An 18,360-nucleotide genomic window follows, 5' to 3' on the forward strand; every position below is an offset into this window, starting at 1 on the left:
TATATTAGGCACACACATGATCAACAGCAGTTTAAATGTTATCACTATCCATCACTTTTAACAGCAAGCAGAGAGGCAAAGTTTCGTTACAGAATTTGGGAATAAAGCAGAGACTGAGCATATAAACTGGAGGAGGAGGCTGGCAGCTGTAGCAGGACAGTGAGACAGCACACTGAAACACTGAGAACTGTGACGTGGGGTCACAACCAGGCAAAAATATCACATGTATGTTTTATATGGGAGGTATATGCATCAGTCAGCTACATATGGTATCTACCTGCTGCTATCAAGACTTCTAAAACATATGAATGATGTGCATCAAATAATGACAGGTATCTATCTGCCAGCATCTCTGAAAATCCTGGACCTCACTGCAGTCATTAGCAGATTTGAACGTGCAATGACTGTGAGCTTAAAGGACCATTATTAGATTATGACAGGCAAAATCATGATCCTTTCCATGAAACTTCCTTCCATGAGGTTTTTGCCACTTCTTTCACTCTCAGACCAGGAAAATCTGGTAACTTTTGAATGATGTAAGTCTTGCAAAAGGTACACAAATATGGAAATTACTAAGGTGTATTTTGAATATAAGTGCTTAGTCAGAAAATATCTGTCTCTCTTGATTTAATTAGCAACCTTGTTAGAGGGAAAAACTGCATCCTGTTTGTAATAAACAGGCATTTTAATAATTAAAATAGCTGTAAACTGGATTTTAAAATATTTTCACACAAAATTTAGTGTTCCCTCACTAAGAAACTAGATAATTTTACTGCTTACCACAGGCATATCACCAAAGTATTTTTACAGTGTATAGGTAGGAACATAATATATGTATTACTAAAAGAATATTTGAGGTATGCATTGTTCAAATAGAGAGAACTTTACTATTCTCTGGTGGTTTTCAAAATGCTTCTTTGAAAAAGAAATGCAATTCTACAATGGTTAATAGCAGTGCTCTCTGTTAAAACAGAACTAATACCAAGCATGTTTTACTAAAGCCTTATTCAGAAAGACTGCCTTTCTGAATGAAAAAAAAAATCTTTATGGAAACAGGCAATGCTTATTAGACCATATTGACTATGAACACAGGGAAATGGATTAGACCAGATATAAATAACAATACACACACAGGATACACACCATAACTGCTAGAGGAGCACACATGGAGATCTGAACATATAAAACATGGTGGTAAGCAAATTACTAATAGATGAAAAGATAGTTCAAGAACAAAATTAGAGAAATGAGGGACAAAAAAAGTTAGCAAAAATAGCAGAAGCCATGGCAGGATCGAATGTGTTTTAAAGTGCTGTTGCATGTGGCTTTTTAAAAATAAATAATTCAGATTTTGCAAAGCATAATATGTTATATGCACCAAGGAGATGACCGTAAAATGAGATATGCAGCAAAAACACGGTAGCCCTCCAAGCATTGCTGAAAACAGAAAACCCCATGCATTTTACAGCCTCAACATGGTGTATATAAGTTTGGCAGAAATGTGTAAGTGGCATTATAAGGCAATGACACTCACTTTTGAGGTGAATGTTAGCAAACATCGGATCGATGATGCTGCTTAGCATTGAATGGGATGTCAAAACAAAAATTTGGAATTGAAAAGAAATTTGAAAACGTAACATATATGCACCATGGCATCAGAAAATGACCATAAAATGCAAAAAGGTGATGGAATGATATGGAACAAACCTTGGAGAAATATCGCATCCTTGCTGCATAAAGGCACCCAGGGAAAACCAAAGGCTGTTAAATATTCCAAACTCATTTGGAGGGTCAGGAGGATTCTGAGGGTCACGTGGCTCTTCAGTGCTGTCTTCCAAGTGCCATTCATAAGGGCTGAATCTGCTGACTAGGAAAAGAACTACGCTGACGCCAATGTAAGCAAAGACTATACACATCCAAATTTCATAAGCCAAAGGATCCAGGAAAGAGAATACGCCCGGTTTAGATTTCTGAGGCTTCTTGATCATGATGGAGATTCCCAGGCTCATAAAGGGCTTGGAAAAGTCTATGACTTCTTCTCGCACCAATGTTATAGTGAGAGGGGCAACGGCTATATCTGCTCTCTGTAAAGGGAAAACAAAGCCAAGTTAGTTACAAAACAGTTGCAACATGATCACAATCTAGAGTCTGAGGTTAATGAATCAGGTGATGAATTACAAGAGTGAGTAGGAAACATATTCTTTGCAGTCCATTTTGCAGTCATTGAAGTTGTTTTAGGACTACATGGACAGAAAATTTTTAACAAGAAAAAATACAACCACATCTGTGCAAGGGCCTCAAGACAGAGGGAGATACATACCAACATGTATTTATGTTTCTGTTAAGTTAATGGATAAATAAACACTACTTTCACCGGACTATTAAACTACTATTAAAGCTATATTTTCCAGGATAACATATAGAGTCAATATAACTTGCATATAGAATGTCATTTCAAGTCTAGATCAGTAATGAACTGTTTTTAACATACAAATGTACTTAAATAATAGGGAAAAAAACAACAAAACAAAACACAATGAAACAACAAATGATTGTGTTTGGTGTTTCAAGTTCAAGTGGATTATTGATGGCCTTTAAATCTCCTTTTTAGTCATTAAAAAGTTGTTTGACGTTAATTTTTAATTCCAGGAAGGGGAGTTACTAGGGGAGAAGGGGAATAATTCTAGGGCTAGTCTGTGAGCATGCCCTTTTCCCTTTTACATGGGTTTGTCCTTGTATGCCTGATAGACACAGTGTGATGCAAGCGCTTGCTTCTTGACTCCTACATCATTTTGTAGTAATAGCCTGTATCTATCCATCTGTCTTGAGGATATGGGGCAAATTACGGGTTTGTTATACCTGGATGTTCTCTTTTTCATTCTTAAAGCAAGTTCTGTTGCCTTACTGATTAGTCCAGTGTCCTTAAAAGGAACCTGAGAGAAGTGATTAGTCATTGAATTTCAGCTGGATTTGGGCACTACCCCTTACATATTCCTCTGGAACTCCATTGCAATAAGGGATAGATGATGGAAGAATAGTGGGTGACAGGAACCAGACAGTTCATCCTGTCTGAGGTCACTGAAGAGCAGTAATACAGATCTGTGAGTCCCTGAGAAGTAAATAGCCTGGATTATCTGAGCAAAACGCAAAATAGTAGTTTTGATTATAATCTATGCCATCTTATACAAAACCTAAACTCCATAGATCTGTAACATAGACCATGCTCTGAGGATGGGTCATATGGAAGCACAACCTCATCTCATTGCATCTACCATTCAGCAGTGTGTCGGTATTTGCAATGAGGCAATACCTGGAACCCCTTCCTTTCAATCCTTACATCTCTGCTGGATTCTGAGGGAGAGTAAGAATGAGAAGTAAACAAAAAAATAAAAAAATTGCTTAGTTACTTCATTAGAAATAGCATTCCAGAATAGATTTTCAACATATTTAATTATAATTGTATTTTGGTACCAGAAGGATTCAATTCATAACCTGATAACCTAACCTTGATTCAGCAAACTACTCAAGCTGATGTCAGCAATTAGAGGGGACTAGGATGTTTAAAAAAAAAAGTCCTTTTGCATGTTAAGAAAATGGTTTAATTATTCTGACTCTATATACCTATGTACCCTTTTTTGTAATTTTCTGCCTCTTTTAAGCAGCCTATAACTATTCATGATATTGGGCCTTTTCAAGATGGCCTTTCATTCATAATTAAGAATTTCAGAAAGAAAAAGTGATTCTAAAGTGATTCAGGGAAAGTTTAACTTACCAGTAACTAAACCACTGTGCACCTTTTAAATCAGTGTTCTGTATCTAACTAGTAAGTATGTATCTGACAGAAAAATAAAATCTTATTAAGTAGAATTTTGAATAAAAGTGAATAGGAAACGTTAAGAAGTGATGAAAATCTGTGCCATAAAATAATTGAATATGCCTTTATGTAAATCTGACGGTGATGTTCGTGACTTTCATTAATATCTGATTTTCCGATCTTCCTACTAAGTTTTTTTGTTTGTTTGCTTATTTATTTATTTGTTTAAGTTTAATAAGCGGCAATGGCAAGGGCTTCCTGGAAAGTTAACCTCAGCCTCACCACTCTGTACCAGCTGGTGCTGCAGAGTCCCTGCGCAGTCATGCCCAAGACACCTTCTCAATGCTGTAAGGCTGGGGCTGACGGCAGCCCTGCCTGCCTTCTCCGTCTGCACACAACCTCCAGACTTGCTCCAGCCTCTCAGGAATGTCTCCTAACAGTTTGCACTTGTGTGTACAACCAAGAGGCTTGGTATAATTTCACTGCTTGGAATAATAATCAAATAAACCATGTCTGCGTACTTAAGTAAGCCATTTGGAAAACACAGCCCATGGTGTACAACACTACAGCCCCCCTCAGCTCCTTTAGACATTCATGCATACTGGGACACTGTCTTTCCCCTCAAGTGAATGCTCTCCTTGAGGAGAAAACCCTCCACCTGATCTTGCTGCAAAAATCTAGTTTAACGTAGCGTGCATCTAGAGACTGAAAGTGCTGGTTGCTGTTGAATGGCTGGGTGTTTACTGGCTTTGCAGATGAACGTGTTAATTGTCTAAGTATTAGGGAGACTTGGGGGCACATGGGTAGAGTGTGGTAAAGGGACTGGATGGGCCTGGAAGTTGCTCACTGATGAATTCCCCCCAAATGTGTATTTGTCTTTTAGGCACTGCTTATTGAACTACTGTTAAATGTTAAATGTCTGCAGTCAGTAGGTATGAGATGCACACAGAACATCAGTTTTATATGTAGTCAGAGTCCACTGCTGGCTGGAAGACTAAGCACTTTGACCATGGCTACTGCGTTTCGTGTTGAACTAATGAGGTACTTACAAATTAATCCCTATTAGAGCAAGCTGAATGAATCAGAACCCCTGCAGAGACTTGGCAATGACTCCACAAGAAGTGGAGCTGAGGTGGGAGGCGGGAGCCTCACCACCTGTCCTCGTGCACATGGACAGCCAGCTTGTTGAGGCAGGAAGAGGCTGGATCAGCTATAAGCATGTTTACTTTTTGTAGCATTTTCCTGGACTTGGAGAAATTTAATTCTCCCGAAGTAATATTTTAATTGCCAAAGTAGACACAGTGGTGCTCTTCCTAAGTGCTGATGCAGCATGCAATAAAGCCTGTATCTCCTTCATGAGCAGCTGAGCTCATGTGGGATGTTCCTGTGGGGTCTTTCAGAGGATGAAGCTGATGCTCTGTTTAGCACTGACAAAGCAGTTTTTAAATGCTCAATTGTTACCATGTTCTCATTCGTATCATACGGCACGCATTTCTCTGTAAATGATTTTAAGTTGCATTTTAATATTACTAGGGATAGAAACATTTACTTTTCTGAAACACTTCAGTCTTCCTGCTTTCCTACCATATTTGATGGGCCTTCTACATATTGGGAACACCAATAAACATCCTCAGGTCTTAAATGAATATGCTGGCAATTGTTTCAGCAAAGGGAACGAGAATGAATTCAGACATAGGGTCTCAGGAAACCATCAACAACATGGGCCCTGAAAGTGGCCCAGCAAAAATCCAGCACCTGAGCCCCATTCCCCACCACCTCCTTGAGTATTAGTTACACTGGAGAGGTTAAAATCAGACCACTCTTTGCATATTTATGTAGATATATAATATTTGAAATGGAGAGAGCTTATGGAGAGCTCTAAGCACCCTAATGGATCATTAATAATTGCAGCATGGTTGTGAATCTCTCTACTTGTTATGGCCGCAGATAAGCTGAACCCATAAAAATTGAACTAGATTAAAAAAAAAAATAATCGCACAGCACAATCACAAACATGCCCTTCCCTGTGCAGAGTTGGAGGGGGGCAGTTAAGAACGTCAACAACTAAGCTTTGCTAATCACTCATGACTAATGGTGTTTCAAACATCATATTCACTGCATTTAAGCCGGGAGAGAAATGTCATGGATTCCTCTGAGGCTCGTTCTGTCTCTGCCTACCAGTGTGGGAAGACGGATTTAGGGAGGACATGCAGCACAGAGGCGCTGCCCACTCTGTTCAAAGCTGACCCCAGGGAGCTGCAAATCTCAAGACTCTTAAGAGGAGGGAAAAAAAAAAAGTAAATGGAAATATCCCTCTGCGTGGAGAAAGAAAAATGATAAGATGTTCCACCTCTGTAATCCAAAAGGAGGGATGGAATTCTTCTGCTTACAGACCTAAAGATGAGCCTTACTATCTTCAAAGACACGCACTAGAGGTAGCAAGAGATACCAGCTAGGCTTCTGCCCGTACGTCTTTTCTGGTTGTTCATGTCTGCAGGGCTGAAGAATTTCTTTGCTAGTGCATCACTTTCCAATAAGTGGGTCTGGGCTACGGTCACTCTGCAAGAGGTTTGTGTTATGGGGTGCCCCCCAGCATGCACCTATGTTCAGACTGAAGCAGAGGGACACTGTGCCAGCTGCTGACTGTCCAATTTCCATCGGGAGCCAGAGCTCCAGGCACCCCAAAAGCACTGAATGCAGGCACACAGTGGCATCAAAGAGACCACGTTGGGGTGACAACTGACTCTGAGCAGTGTAGGACTCGTTTGGGCACTGTGAAGTCTCCAGGTGCCAGGATGGGGTGTCAGACAGAGCAACACATCACCTGCAGTGCCTGCTGGTAAAAGCTACCTTGAGAATGGAGTCCACTATACCCAGGGATATCAGGGTGTGTTGAGGGGCCAGGTCACAAGGGTCCTGTGCTTTTAACACTTATTTAGAAACAACAGGTGAAATTGGAACAGCAACAAGCAGCATCGAGGTATTACTGTGTATTAACTGGGTAACATAAAAAATGATTATGGTATTAAAACTGCAGTTGGCCTCATCTGCTGTTAAGTACCTTCCTTGTCCAAAGGATGCCCACAGTTCTTCCCGAGATACTACTGTTGTCTTTGGCAAATGGAGAAAAGCAGCACGTCTGCTTTTTCATCTCGTGCCTCCTGCTCGGGGTGCAGGGTGGCTGAAGCCTGGTAGCGCCACTGCTGTGACACCTCCTAGTGCCTTTTAGTGTTTGTACCTGGCCTTTGCTACTGCCTGAACCAGCGGCAAGGGGTGGGTGGAGGGCTTCTCCTGCCTGCTGTGCAGGGAATGCTGCCATCGACTGAGAGCATGAGGGAATGTTTTTGAGGAGTGGAATTAGTCTTCCTCTCAGCTACTACTCAAAAGCTGTCCACATGGTCTTTTTGCTTCTGCTTTGAGGGCTGTGGTGGCTGGTCAGCCCGTTCAGGGCAGGGAGATGTGTAGGTGGCCTCGCTCTGACCAGCACTGGAGGCTGCACGCAGCTGGGGGACTGCCTTCCCTTTACACCCCTGCTTCGTTCCTTCACAGTGTTTTACATATTCTGAGATTTTTATAAAGGCCTTTTTGTACCTGAGGAGAGTTTTAAAGGCTGTAAGGTCCATCTGCTCTTCCCAATCCCAGAGCATGTGTAGTTACAATTAAGATACGTGTTAAACCTACTGCCAATTAGCCTCAGCGATGTGAAAAGCATCAGGCCCGGGGAGGGAAGCCTTTCCCTGGCTGCACACTAAAGGAAGAGCAGCAGCATAGTTTGAGAGGGGAAGAAGCAATAAAAGCCTGCAGAAAGAGGCTTACCCTGCAGAGGAGAGCAGCCCATTGTCTGGAGCTCAGCAGCGGCAGGCACCAAGCCCCACGCACGTCTTTGCCTGCTCCTCAGTGCTGGCTGCAGGCAAGTCATTATCGGGTGGATCACGGGAGGGGAGCGCTTGCCATGCTGCTGAGGTTTAAATAGTGATTCACTCGTGCAAATTGAGGAGAGGTTAACTGCTTTACCTACACAGAAGGCAGGTGGCTGTCTGATCAGTCCCCAGTCCTTGGGTGAGCTGCACTGAGATGCATCAGTATGGGCTGGCTTCCCTATTTCATCTCAGGATATTAGAAGGAGCATAAATCAATTTATGTATTAATAACATGGCTATTTATCTTCCTCGACATGTATGCACCTTAAATCTTAATGGGGAATACGGCTTATGTGTAAGTCAAGTTTTAGGCTTGCACAGCAGTGAGAAAAAGTGGCACCCTGGTTATGCAGAAGCGTGAGCTTGGTGATGACTGCAGTGAGGAACCACTTTTCACCAGGAATGTCTAAAATGAAAGAAATTACTGATCTGGAAACATAAGTGTTTGGTAGACTTATTCTGATATTTCTAAGTCTCAGTTAAGAATGAAAAATACTCTTCTAAATAGAAATGTGCAGGAAAAAAGCTCTAACTACTTGCTTTGTTACTGTTAAAATTTTCCACTGTGTTCTAGAAATTTCTCCGAATTTGAAATTTCTCTTAGTTTTTGCGGTGTCCAGAGGCTGCGAGGACCTGGCTGCACTGCATCCTACAGGAAGCAAGAGTGACAGTTTCAAAGAACTGGCACACACTAAACGTTAATTACAGTTAATGAGGGTTTTGGCACTAAAACGCCATGCCATTCACTTCCTGTGACTGTGCTAAGAGCAGTTTTAGAGAAGTGTTGCGTGCATGGGGCTATGCAAAAAAGGGCACGGCATTAAAAAGGATTGGTAAGACTTCCCAGCAGCACCACGCGGTGGTTACAAGCCCGTTGGACCAGGAATATGCTGCATTTAACGTAGGAAACACTTGAGACAAATGCAATCTAGAAGATTGTGTTTGCTGCCGCAGCTTGGTTCAGCTGCTGGATAACTGGTACCAAAACCAATCAGGCCCCTTTTATTCCCCCACGTCTGTCTTCCACACATGCTAATAAAGGCATTTAAATCTAATCTCCCTATAGTCTTCCGAAAATGGAATCCGGAGGAGCCAAATATGACAGTCATTTTGCAGACAAGGCTCACAGGGGCATTAGGGGAAATGTACAGTTTTAGTTCCCTAATAGAGTTTTGAGCCCCTGAGAGATAAAGGACAGTCAGCACGTAAATGAAGCACTTGTTCCAAATAATTAGCACTTCTAGAGCATTTTTCATCTTCAAAGAGCTTTGTGCACATCCTTGTGAGTTGTGTACATAGCCCCCTCTCAACAGCTGGAGAAAGAGGCCATGGTGTTGACAAACAGGGCTGGGGAGGTCTGTGCTGAGTTCAGGGGCTGTTCCCCTGCTTACAGAAAGCCGGGTGGGTCTCTGCGCAGCTCAGCAGGATGGGGAGCTAGCTCAGCAGTGCCAAGCTGCAAGCATTAACCTGGGCCTCCAGTCAAACCTCAAGGGATGCATCTGACCTTTGAATAATAGAGCCTGCAGTTAAGAGGCTGGGTAACCGAGCTCACAGTGCGCAGAGAGGAGCTGTTGGGGGCCAGGGAGGGAAACGTTCCTCAATTTTTCATTAATGAGAAAACACAGATGAAAACTCTGGGCCAGGATACAAAAGAACAGACCTTTTTGCGGGGAAAAATGACAATGGCAGGGGTGTTTTAAGGTATGGCGGATGGTGCCCGTGAGGCTGTACTTTGCTGGTGTGGAAAGGTCACAAGCATGGCTGGGTCGAGGAGAAGTGGCTTGGGCTCAGTCTGATGCTATGGAGGCAGAGCTTCCTGAGTGAGGCTCATCCCAAGTGGCTGTGGAAAAGGCAACTGCTGCCAACCTGCTTATCCAAGCAAAGGCTGGGCTGAAATAGGAATATGGCTCAGGTCTGCGAGCCCTTAATACAGATGGATCCTGAATCATTCAGCAGCTGCACAGCCTAATCTTACTTGGCTCACGTCACGGAGGCAGTGGACCGTATCGCACCTTTCCTCCTCTGGCATAGATGGTCCCTGCGCCCTGGCTGTTAGCAGTAATTTCAGATTCCCTTTGTTAGTTTTTATTTAATTTTTTTTTTGGCGTATGATATGACTTTTCTTTTAAGTGAATAAACTGTTTCATTGCTTGTCACTTGCAAATATATCAAAAGAACCCAATTACAGCTAATACCCTTGATATTTCTTGAACCACACACTGGGAAACTGAGGATTTAAATTTTCATTGCAATGCAATCTTGCTCGAAACTAAACTAAACCTTCTCTTCAGAAGTTCTCAACATACTTGTGTTCTCTAAGAGAGGTAACACTTTTCCCGAATCACAGAACTGAGGCACTGAATGTTCAAAAGACTTGCATAATGTCAAACCTCAATGCAACAGGAAAGTAAAGATACACCCCAGGGTTCCAGACCCCTGTTTACTTTCACTGGGAGATTTCCCTCCCTCCCCTCAGTACAACACCACAAAACCATTGTTGCTTGTATAAAATCTTTTGAAGTCGAAAAGGCTACAAAGTATATAACAAGGGATTAGCACTGACTGCTCCAGAGAAAAAAAAAACTTTTTGAAAATCCTGCAACTACTTTTAAAAAAGACTGATTTGAAAAGAGTTATCTCACCACACATTTTGCAAGAGATGATGATATGATGTTAACACAGAGGAATTTTGAGGTGACTTTTAGAAACTACACTCAGCAAGGGAACAAAAGGAGGCAATGGAAACCACTTCTGCTCAGATATTTTTAATAAAGGAAAGATTGTTAAAAATAAACCGTAAAGATTGGGTGGAATCACAAATCACCTCATTAGCATTTGGGGGAAAAAAAAAAGCAAAGATGACATATCAGCTTGTAAAGTCTTTTCTGCAAAGCCAACTTTCTCCCCCTTCCATCTGGTTTATTTTATCAGCAGTCCAAAATTCGCATTTCCAAAGAAGTTTCTAAAATGGCAATTCCAGACTGTTTTTGCTGGTTTTGTTCTTACTAAAGAAAGCAACGTACACCCAATATAGAAATATAAAGAGGAATGTAATGATTTAGACTTTTTTTTTTTTGTCTGACAGTTCATTTTAAAAGATAAATCCAGGGTTTAAACAGAAAAAGTTGTGGGTGATTTCAGGCCTGCATTGCTTCCTATCCTGAAAAGCAAGCATGGGGCTAACTGAGCCTTTAGTCAAACACAATCTGACATCAGTGATCCAGTGAGGCTCAGCATCGTAGGATCAGACCTTTAATAGCAGGGGCAGCCCTCATCACGTACAGGACTGAGAAAGAAAAAGGAGACGTCGCAAATAAAAAAACAGCACATGAAGGGCAATCTGGAAAATCTGCTGTAGATAAGGAACTTGAAATTTGCCCAGTGCTACTTCTCAACATTTTGTGGAGTCCGATTTGGAGAACAGTGACAAAATGTGACACTTTCCTACAAAGAAATGGTTAGGAAACTGTGCTATAAAAATAGCATTACAAAGAAATACCTAGAATTTTAAAAGTGGTATTCAAACATACGACCTTTACTTTACAGTTTATTAATTTTGAGCATAACTTTTTATAATAAAGAACATGAAAATGAAGGTTAAGAGAAACTTACCCCATAGACCAGTTCACCCACCATGCCATTCCATATCTTAGTCTCAGGGTCCCTAGCTCCATATTTCCCATCTCCAACAATTGACAGTTTGTATTTTATTCCAACATGTTTTGCTATTTCAGAAGCTAAGTCTACACAATATCCTTCATATCTCTCATTCCCTTCTAGTTGTTCATGGTTTTTCTTATACATTACATATGGTGATTCCTTTGAAACAAAAGTAAAGATCAAAAGTCTATGAATGTAAAATACAGCTTTAAAACACAAAAAATGAGAGCTGTTATTATCCTTACTTTATACCACTGGCAAGTATTTACAATATTTCTCTACTTTGGTACAGAGATCAGGAAGACAGACTTTTGCAGGTTGAAAATCCTTGGCATGGTCCTACAGTCACACATACTACAGATTTTATTCCTACTATGGACCCATTGAAGACAACATGACTATTCAACTTTAACAGTTACATTATTGTCTGTAAGATTAGGCCTAATTTTTATGTTATTAGACAGTTGATTAGCATCACTGCAGTAATAATTCAGTTTTTAGTGTATAAAGAACTGACATACCCAACACCTGCAGCATCAAAATAATTTGCTAAGGCCCCCATGGCCTAGAATGGGGTACTGATGGGGATATTTTCAAAGCAGCCTAAGGTAAGCTAGGCTAAAATCCTTGGCAGTGATTTTTGTCACTAAATTCCCTTAGCCTTCTTGGAAAATTCTAGCTGAAATGCTGATTATATCTCACTAAATTCATAGGAGTATAAAATACAGTGCTTCAGGAAACAGCATAAAATTGGCTCATGCTTAGTAGAATCGTAACAGGCATAAAAGTCACAAATAATGCTACACAGAACACATTTGGTAGAGGCACTGGGACTGACACAGGTGCTGCTGTTTACGAGACACAGTAAGAGCAGTACTCCTCTGGAAGTGCATGGGTATAGATAGCTTTACTCCCAGTGCTAGAGCATTTCCAGTTCTCTACAGACTTCCTTGTGCCACCCTTCCTCAGCCCACAGGGGTTGAGTTTACAGAAGCTGTACCTGAGTGAGGGGTGCAAGATGTGACCCTAGAGCGGGAAGGCCAGACCCTGCAATAATCATTTACATACATGCACAACTTCACTTATGTGAGGCGTTTGACTGAGTTCAAGTGTCTGAGAAGCAGGGAAGCACACTGCTGAGCTCAGCGGGACTCCTGTGAGTAAAGTCACTGATACACATAGAAGCTTACACTGTCAAGCCCTCAGCACATATCTCGAAGATACCGAACTTTTCAGTCACTTGAAGTCATTTAGCATTCAACATTTGCCTCCTGGCAAGGTGTCTAACACATCTCAGGAGCTGTGCATCTTATTTCCTAAACACAAACACACTAAGAACATGAAACTTACCAAGATGGTAGTGACAACTATAGTTCTGTTCTCCACGGATGAAGTGTCATTAGAGGGCAGCTGATCTAATGCTGGCACAAATCTTTCATATTCATTCCAATAACCAGCCTATAAAAAGGGAGATTGTTAATGTCATTACATATTTTTACAAGGACTCTGGTGCATTAATTTATAACAAGAACTCTCAAAAGATATGATTTTGTAACATTTATGCAGGGCTACATGAGCTTTAATAAATACAAGCTGAATCTAAGTGAAAATACATATTAAATTCTCACTATCTATATTCACATTGTTATGGTGCCTGTAGGATAAATTCCTCTCTATCCACAGCATAAGGATTAACTATAGATGAGAAAATAAACTCCATAGCACTTTGAGTAAAATTATTTGATTTTGAAATGTTTATCCATATTCTGCTGCAGTTCAGACAGTGCATACAGTACCTGTAGATGTGTCTGAACTAACTTTTGAGTAGATGCACAGCCACTGTTAGCAATGCAGGCACAGTAGCTTAATCTTTGAGGTGGGTTACAAAACCCTCGGTGAGTATGAGGTGACTATTTGTCATCTGGCTTGTGCCGACCTTCATAGTGCTGTGGCTACGTTGCTACGCTATTACACTGGTTTTTATATTTCTGCACAATACAGCAGTAACACTTATGTCTGCACTGTAAACCTTGCTGAATGGCTGGGCCATGTCCAGAGGTATTTTGTTATCAAGTATGTGCAGAATTGTTTAAGGAGTCTCACTGGTGACTAAACAGGTTACGTACCTATCATCAGGTGTCTATCATCAGGACTTATCTGTCTCATACACTCAGACTCATCTCTTGATACTCCTGAGAGCTTGCCTACCTAATTATTTTTGAAAATTTGCCCTAAATTGCTTTTATAACAGGGACCTAGCCAATCATGCCACTTAGGATCTATACTTTATTTAGGAGACAAGAACAAGTAGTGAAAATCCTAATTAAAACTCAAATTATTTTCTATTAATTTCAGAAGGTTTCTAAAATACTCTTACTCCAGCTTCCCTACTGCTCTGATGCCTCTTATGGAGAGGAAGGGAAAAATGGAGAGGAGTTTAGGAGATTGGGCTGAGCACAGGGACATGACAACAGGTAGCATGTTCAGCAGTGGAAAAGCTCCACGTGGCTTCTAATGGAAGAAGTGGTGCTAGAAGTTGAAATGGAAACCTATGAAGATATTAAGCAGGATGAGTGATTTGGTTCAGGAACAAAACAGAACAAGGTTCCTGGAGGACAGCAAGAAGGTAGGGATTCCTCTGGGTTCTGTTTTACAGAGGCTGCATAGTATTTTTGAGTTCCATTAGTTTGTTGGAATAAATATTTCTGAAGGTATGGAATTTAAATGCCTATCATGAAACTCACCTTCCTTGATCCAGCAGCCTTCATTTCATACACATCAATTGTGTAATTTGTTCTTCGCCCATAGGTGTCGAACTGGATGTTCCCTGTCATTCCTTGAACCTGCACCTTAAGGCAATAAACAGAAAAAAACAACCAACAAAACGCTTTAATAACAGAATCACTCTATTTTTTTTCCTCTGTTACATTTTACAGGAACTCACTAGCTCTAGAACAATTTTTATCTATATGAGAGACTTGTAGCAGTTCTGACACAGTCAGTGGTATTCTCTGTAATAAAAAAGCCCCAATTCTCTGTTTCAGCTGTACATATTCTTTGTTAGTTAGTACTCAGCTGGTGACTCACTACTGCAGAGTGAGCTGCATTTAAGTGTAAGTGAAATTAGCCCTGCATGTATGTTAAATGTAAGAAAGACTGATTCTGCCATGCTTAGTCACACTGGGTTTGCTGATACAGAATGGAGTATCAGTGATGCACCTGCAACAATTCAATGCCATTAAACCCCTCACAGTATGGCATAGAGTGATTTGTGACATGGACCAGAATCTCATATCGTTGCTCATTCTGGGAAGTGCTTTATTTTAAGATTAGTCCCAGTGTAGGAGAAAGGAATGAATGTCTCCTCTGAATGAACACAGACAATTGTCTCTACTGCTTATGGAGCTTTGGTCTCAATCTGGATGGATGGGTATATAGACGGTAAGTGATTATCGTTACCTACTCACATGAATCATTTTAAGGGGAAGTATGAAATACTTTGTTTCAGAGAAAAAATCTTTCTTATTTCCCTGTATGAAAGGGTAAGATATTTCCATTTATCACTTATCAACACTGACAAGCTGTCATCTTAGGCAAAGGGGTAACAGTCTGAAACTGCGGTAGGGGTAAATTATCTTTAATATTTAACAAAATGCTGTAGAAGCTACAGAATGACTAATGGAAAATTGGTCAAAGGGAAACTGTGAAATCATGGTCCCTGGAGATGTTCAGGGCTGGTTACTGATCCGCTAATTATGGTTAAGAGATGGTGCAATCAGATTTGTTATGATGCATAGGGATGGACTCCATAAAACAGTCAAAATTCCTTGGACCCCAAATTATCCAGTGAGACAAATCAAGAATGACATTTAAGTAGTGTAGTAGTGTATTTTTTTTTATTAGTAAGTGGATCTGAACCCTTTGTAAAACAGTTTTTGATTTCAAGAGTCTGGAAGAATATGTAAGTTATTCCCATCTCCAAAAACCTAAAGGTGTGGAAGGGACTTTGAAAGCCAAATCTGTCACTAAAAAGGTTTTATCAACTGTGGACTGAGTAAATGCATTTGTAGGGTAGCTGGCATATAATTTGCAGCCAGATTGGAGTTGCTGTGCCTGCTTTTGGCATTTGCTGGAAGCTGTCTGGCTACCTTAGTACAACAGTGACTGTATGTCTCAGCAGAGCTTGTTAGGTCAGGTTCATCCTGGTGCGTATTGAGACATGAGCACTGTGCATTTGACACCTTTTGACTTCAAATTTAATTTATTTCTATCTTTGGTGGGAAAATGCAGCACTTTTCAAGACACTTTTCAATGTCTCACTTGCCATAAAGTTCAAACAGATGGCACAAATTTTTTAACTACTGTGAAGGTTGAACTTAATAAACATCTCTACATGTGTGGGCAATGCTACATTAGTGAATATATCCCATAGCCACGGTATGTTTGCCCTTACCATTTTCAGCGCTCTTTCTATATCAATTCCTTGGCTCCACGGTACTGCAGGGTTAGCCAGGCAGTCTCCGGCACTACCTCTCCTGGAGACATCAACACGCTGCCTTCGCAGGTAACGGAAAGCCTCTGCTATGACTAGGACTGCATCATGGGTCAGGGCAGACGTATACTAAAATCGATGCAAATAAAACGTGACAAACTGCAATCTTAGAATCATCCTAGATTTATCAGGTCTAGTCCTTCTCTAGTTAAAATGCTCTTAGAAGAACCATGCATACAAGCCCTTTTGCTTGCAGTCTGTCTTGCCACAGATGCTTTGCATTGTTAAACCATTCCACTTATATCAAATAACAAATTAAAAATATTTTCATTTTGCGTAATACAGAACAGCAAAATAACAAAACCAGTTTACAGCTGCACGAACTTTAAGTGGAAGCTTGCTCATCTAAATGAGGTCATTACAAAAATCTGCAATTCCGTGCTGGCCCCTACTGCTACTAATAGCAAAGAAGAGCTCATATTTGTTATTTGCTTGGAAAACTTTTTTTTTTTTTTTAACAAGATTGCCAAGACAGTTTCGAATCGAAGGTAACATAAATCATTTCTGTTTGGACCACAATCCTGATTAGGTAGCATCTGTGGCTGGAAATAGATCAAATAACTTTTTTTAGTAGACAGATATACAAACAAGTAATCACAAAATACATGTTAGGCATTACATTTCCTTGGTAATTGCCCATCTGACTTCTCTCACACTGTAAATCTGAGGAAGGCGATAAGCTTTGTGTAGCAACAAGTCTTCAACAAAACCCCAAGACTCCTTTACAACCTGTTCATGCTGCTGTCAACTTCATCCATTGCTTGACATATGTATCTGGTGACATCTCCCAATGCTATAAATTTAATAGCACCTACAAAATATCATAGAGATTTTTTTTTTCAATTTCTTCCACATCTTTATACGAGAATGAAGAGGGAAAATAAAAGATGAGTGGAAGGGCTATCTGTGTGTACTGGTGTGCCTGCCCTTCTGCCTATCTACGTACTCAGCCACTCTCTTTGTGGATAAGACTTCCTAAATTCTGAGGCAGTTAGTTCTGTCCTGTAGGGCAGGTCAGCACGAGTAGTGGTCTGAATTTCTTAAAAATGTGTATCATCTTATTGCAAGATCTTCAGTTTAATACAAAGCTTCAGGAAATCTGAACAGAACAAGGCATAACCGCGTGTGCAGATCAAGACAAGCAGATCTGATAAAAAGGAGCACAAAGGTAGCATTATGAAGGCTTTACAGGAGCCTTTCTTACAGAGTTTTAAATGACAACAGTTTATAAACCCTTACTCAGCGTGTGTGGGGTGTTCTTGCTCTGACTGTACCTCGTACAGGCATTCTGTTGACTCTGCCTACCTTTACCTCTTCTCATGGTGCTGGCCTTGCAACGCTCACCCTCTCCTCTTTAATAAGTTATCAAAGACTACATGTCACATCCCACACAACAACATGGAATCAGATAGTGATTTTAACAGCTATTTGTTCTTGTCTTAAAAAAAATCTTGTAATAGCCATCCAATCTAGGACTACATAAAACTTACACAGTGATATTTTTTTTCAGCAGACTGCGTCAATTGTCAGTAACCTTAATGCAGTCCCTTCCAAGTCATGCCAAGAGAGCTATCTAATTTTCTACTTTATTTGAATTCTACTTATAAATGCATGAGCATGCAAAGAGAAAAAGAGAGAGGGAAGGGAAAGGGTGATAGAATACAGAATAAATTAAACATCAGGGCTTTAATCTCTAGGCAATTTTATTTCCTAATCAAAAATATTGTACATCAATTTTTAAGTATGCTTTTTGTCTGATTGACAAATACTGTGCACATTTCTGTAATGAGTGGTACATTTGTGGAAAGGTAATGTAATCTCTGTGTTTGTACCATATATTTAAGATTATTTTTTTAAGGATAGAGAATAATTTTTCCCTTGAGGTAAATTGCTTTCAAGTGGAACAAAATCTTCCCAGGTTAACTTTATATATTTCAGAGCTTTAAAGATTAGTACAACACTTATCTTTGCTTCTGCCTCACTGTTAGGAAGCTTTAGAAAGCAGGACTAGCTCCTAATCAACAGGGAACAATACACTGAGTTTTATGGGCCTCTGTTTGCCTTTCTGAGCTTTCTCTGAAATGCCAGCAAGGCTGTGGGATGGTGTGGGATTAAGATAATTTGCCTTCCCCAACGAAATCACATCCACCTGCAGGATGGAAAAGACTGCAGTGAAGTATCCGGTCCAACACTTCTGAAATAGGACCACTCAGAATAGACTATCCCTGACATGTTTGTTAAATCTGTCGCTTTTAAACTCACCGTCAAAGGGGTCCATTTACCTCTCATGGTACATTTTACTGTGCTTAACACCACTTCTTTTTTTTTTTCTTCTGTGCTTGTTACAAATCATCTCGATTGCAAATTCAGCTGACTGCTTCCTGTCCCCGTCTTGGCAGACATTTGAGTTATGC

General features: G+C 40.5%; 1 protein-coding gene across 7 annotated transcripts in view; it reads right to left on the reverse strand.

The window, feature by feature from the left end:
- The window catches only part of GRIA3 (glutamate ionotropic receptor AMPA type subunit 3), a 174,097-nt gene that overhangs the window by 40,932 nt on the left and 114,805 nt on the right, over positions 1–18,360 (reverse strand). For 6 of the 7 annotated variants that reach the window (XR_013938867.1, XR_013938868.1, XM_080553787.1 and 3 more), the window contains 5 exons: positions 15,848–16,015; positions 14,139–14,243; positions 12,745–12,852; positions 11,347–11,553; positions 1,708–2,084 (listed from right to left, as the gene is read on the reverse strand). Coding sequence is in view for 5 of the 7 variants with exons in the window: in XM_080553787.1 (XP_080409913.1) it covers positions 1,708–2,084; positions 11,347–11,553; positions 12,745–12,852; positions 14,139–14,243; positions 15,848–16,015 (965 nt within the window). In the remaining 2 variants the exon portion in view is untranslated. The remainder of the gene's footprint in view (positions 1–1,707; positions 2,085–11,346; positions 11,554–12,744; positions 12,853–14,138; positions 14,244–15,847; positions 16,016–18,360) is intronic. The other variant, XM_080553788.1, reaches the window with a different exon arrangement.

Source organism: Anser brachyrhynchus, assembly GCF_964034855.1.
Source record: "Anser brachyrhynchus genome assembly, chromosome: 13".
NCBI lineage: Eukaryota > Metazoa > Chordata > Aves > Anseriformes > Anatidae > Anser > Anser brachyrhynchus.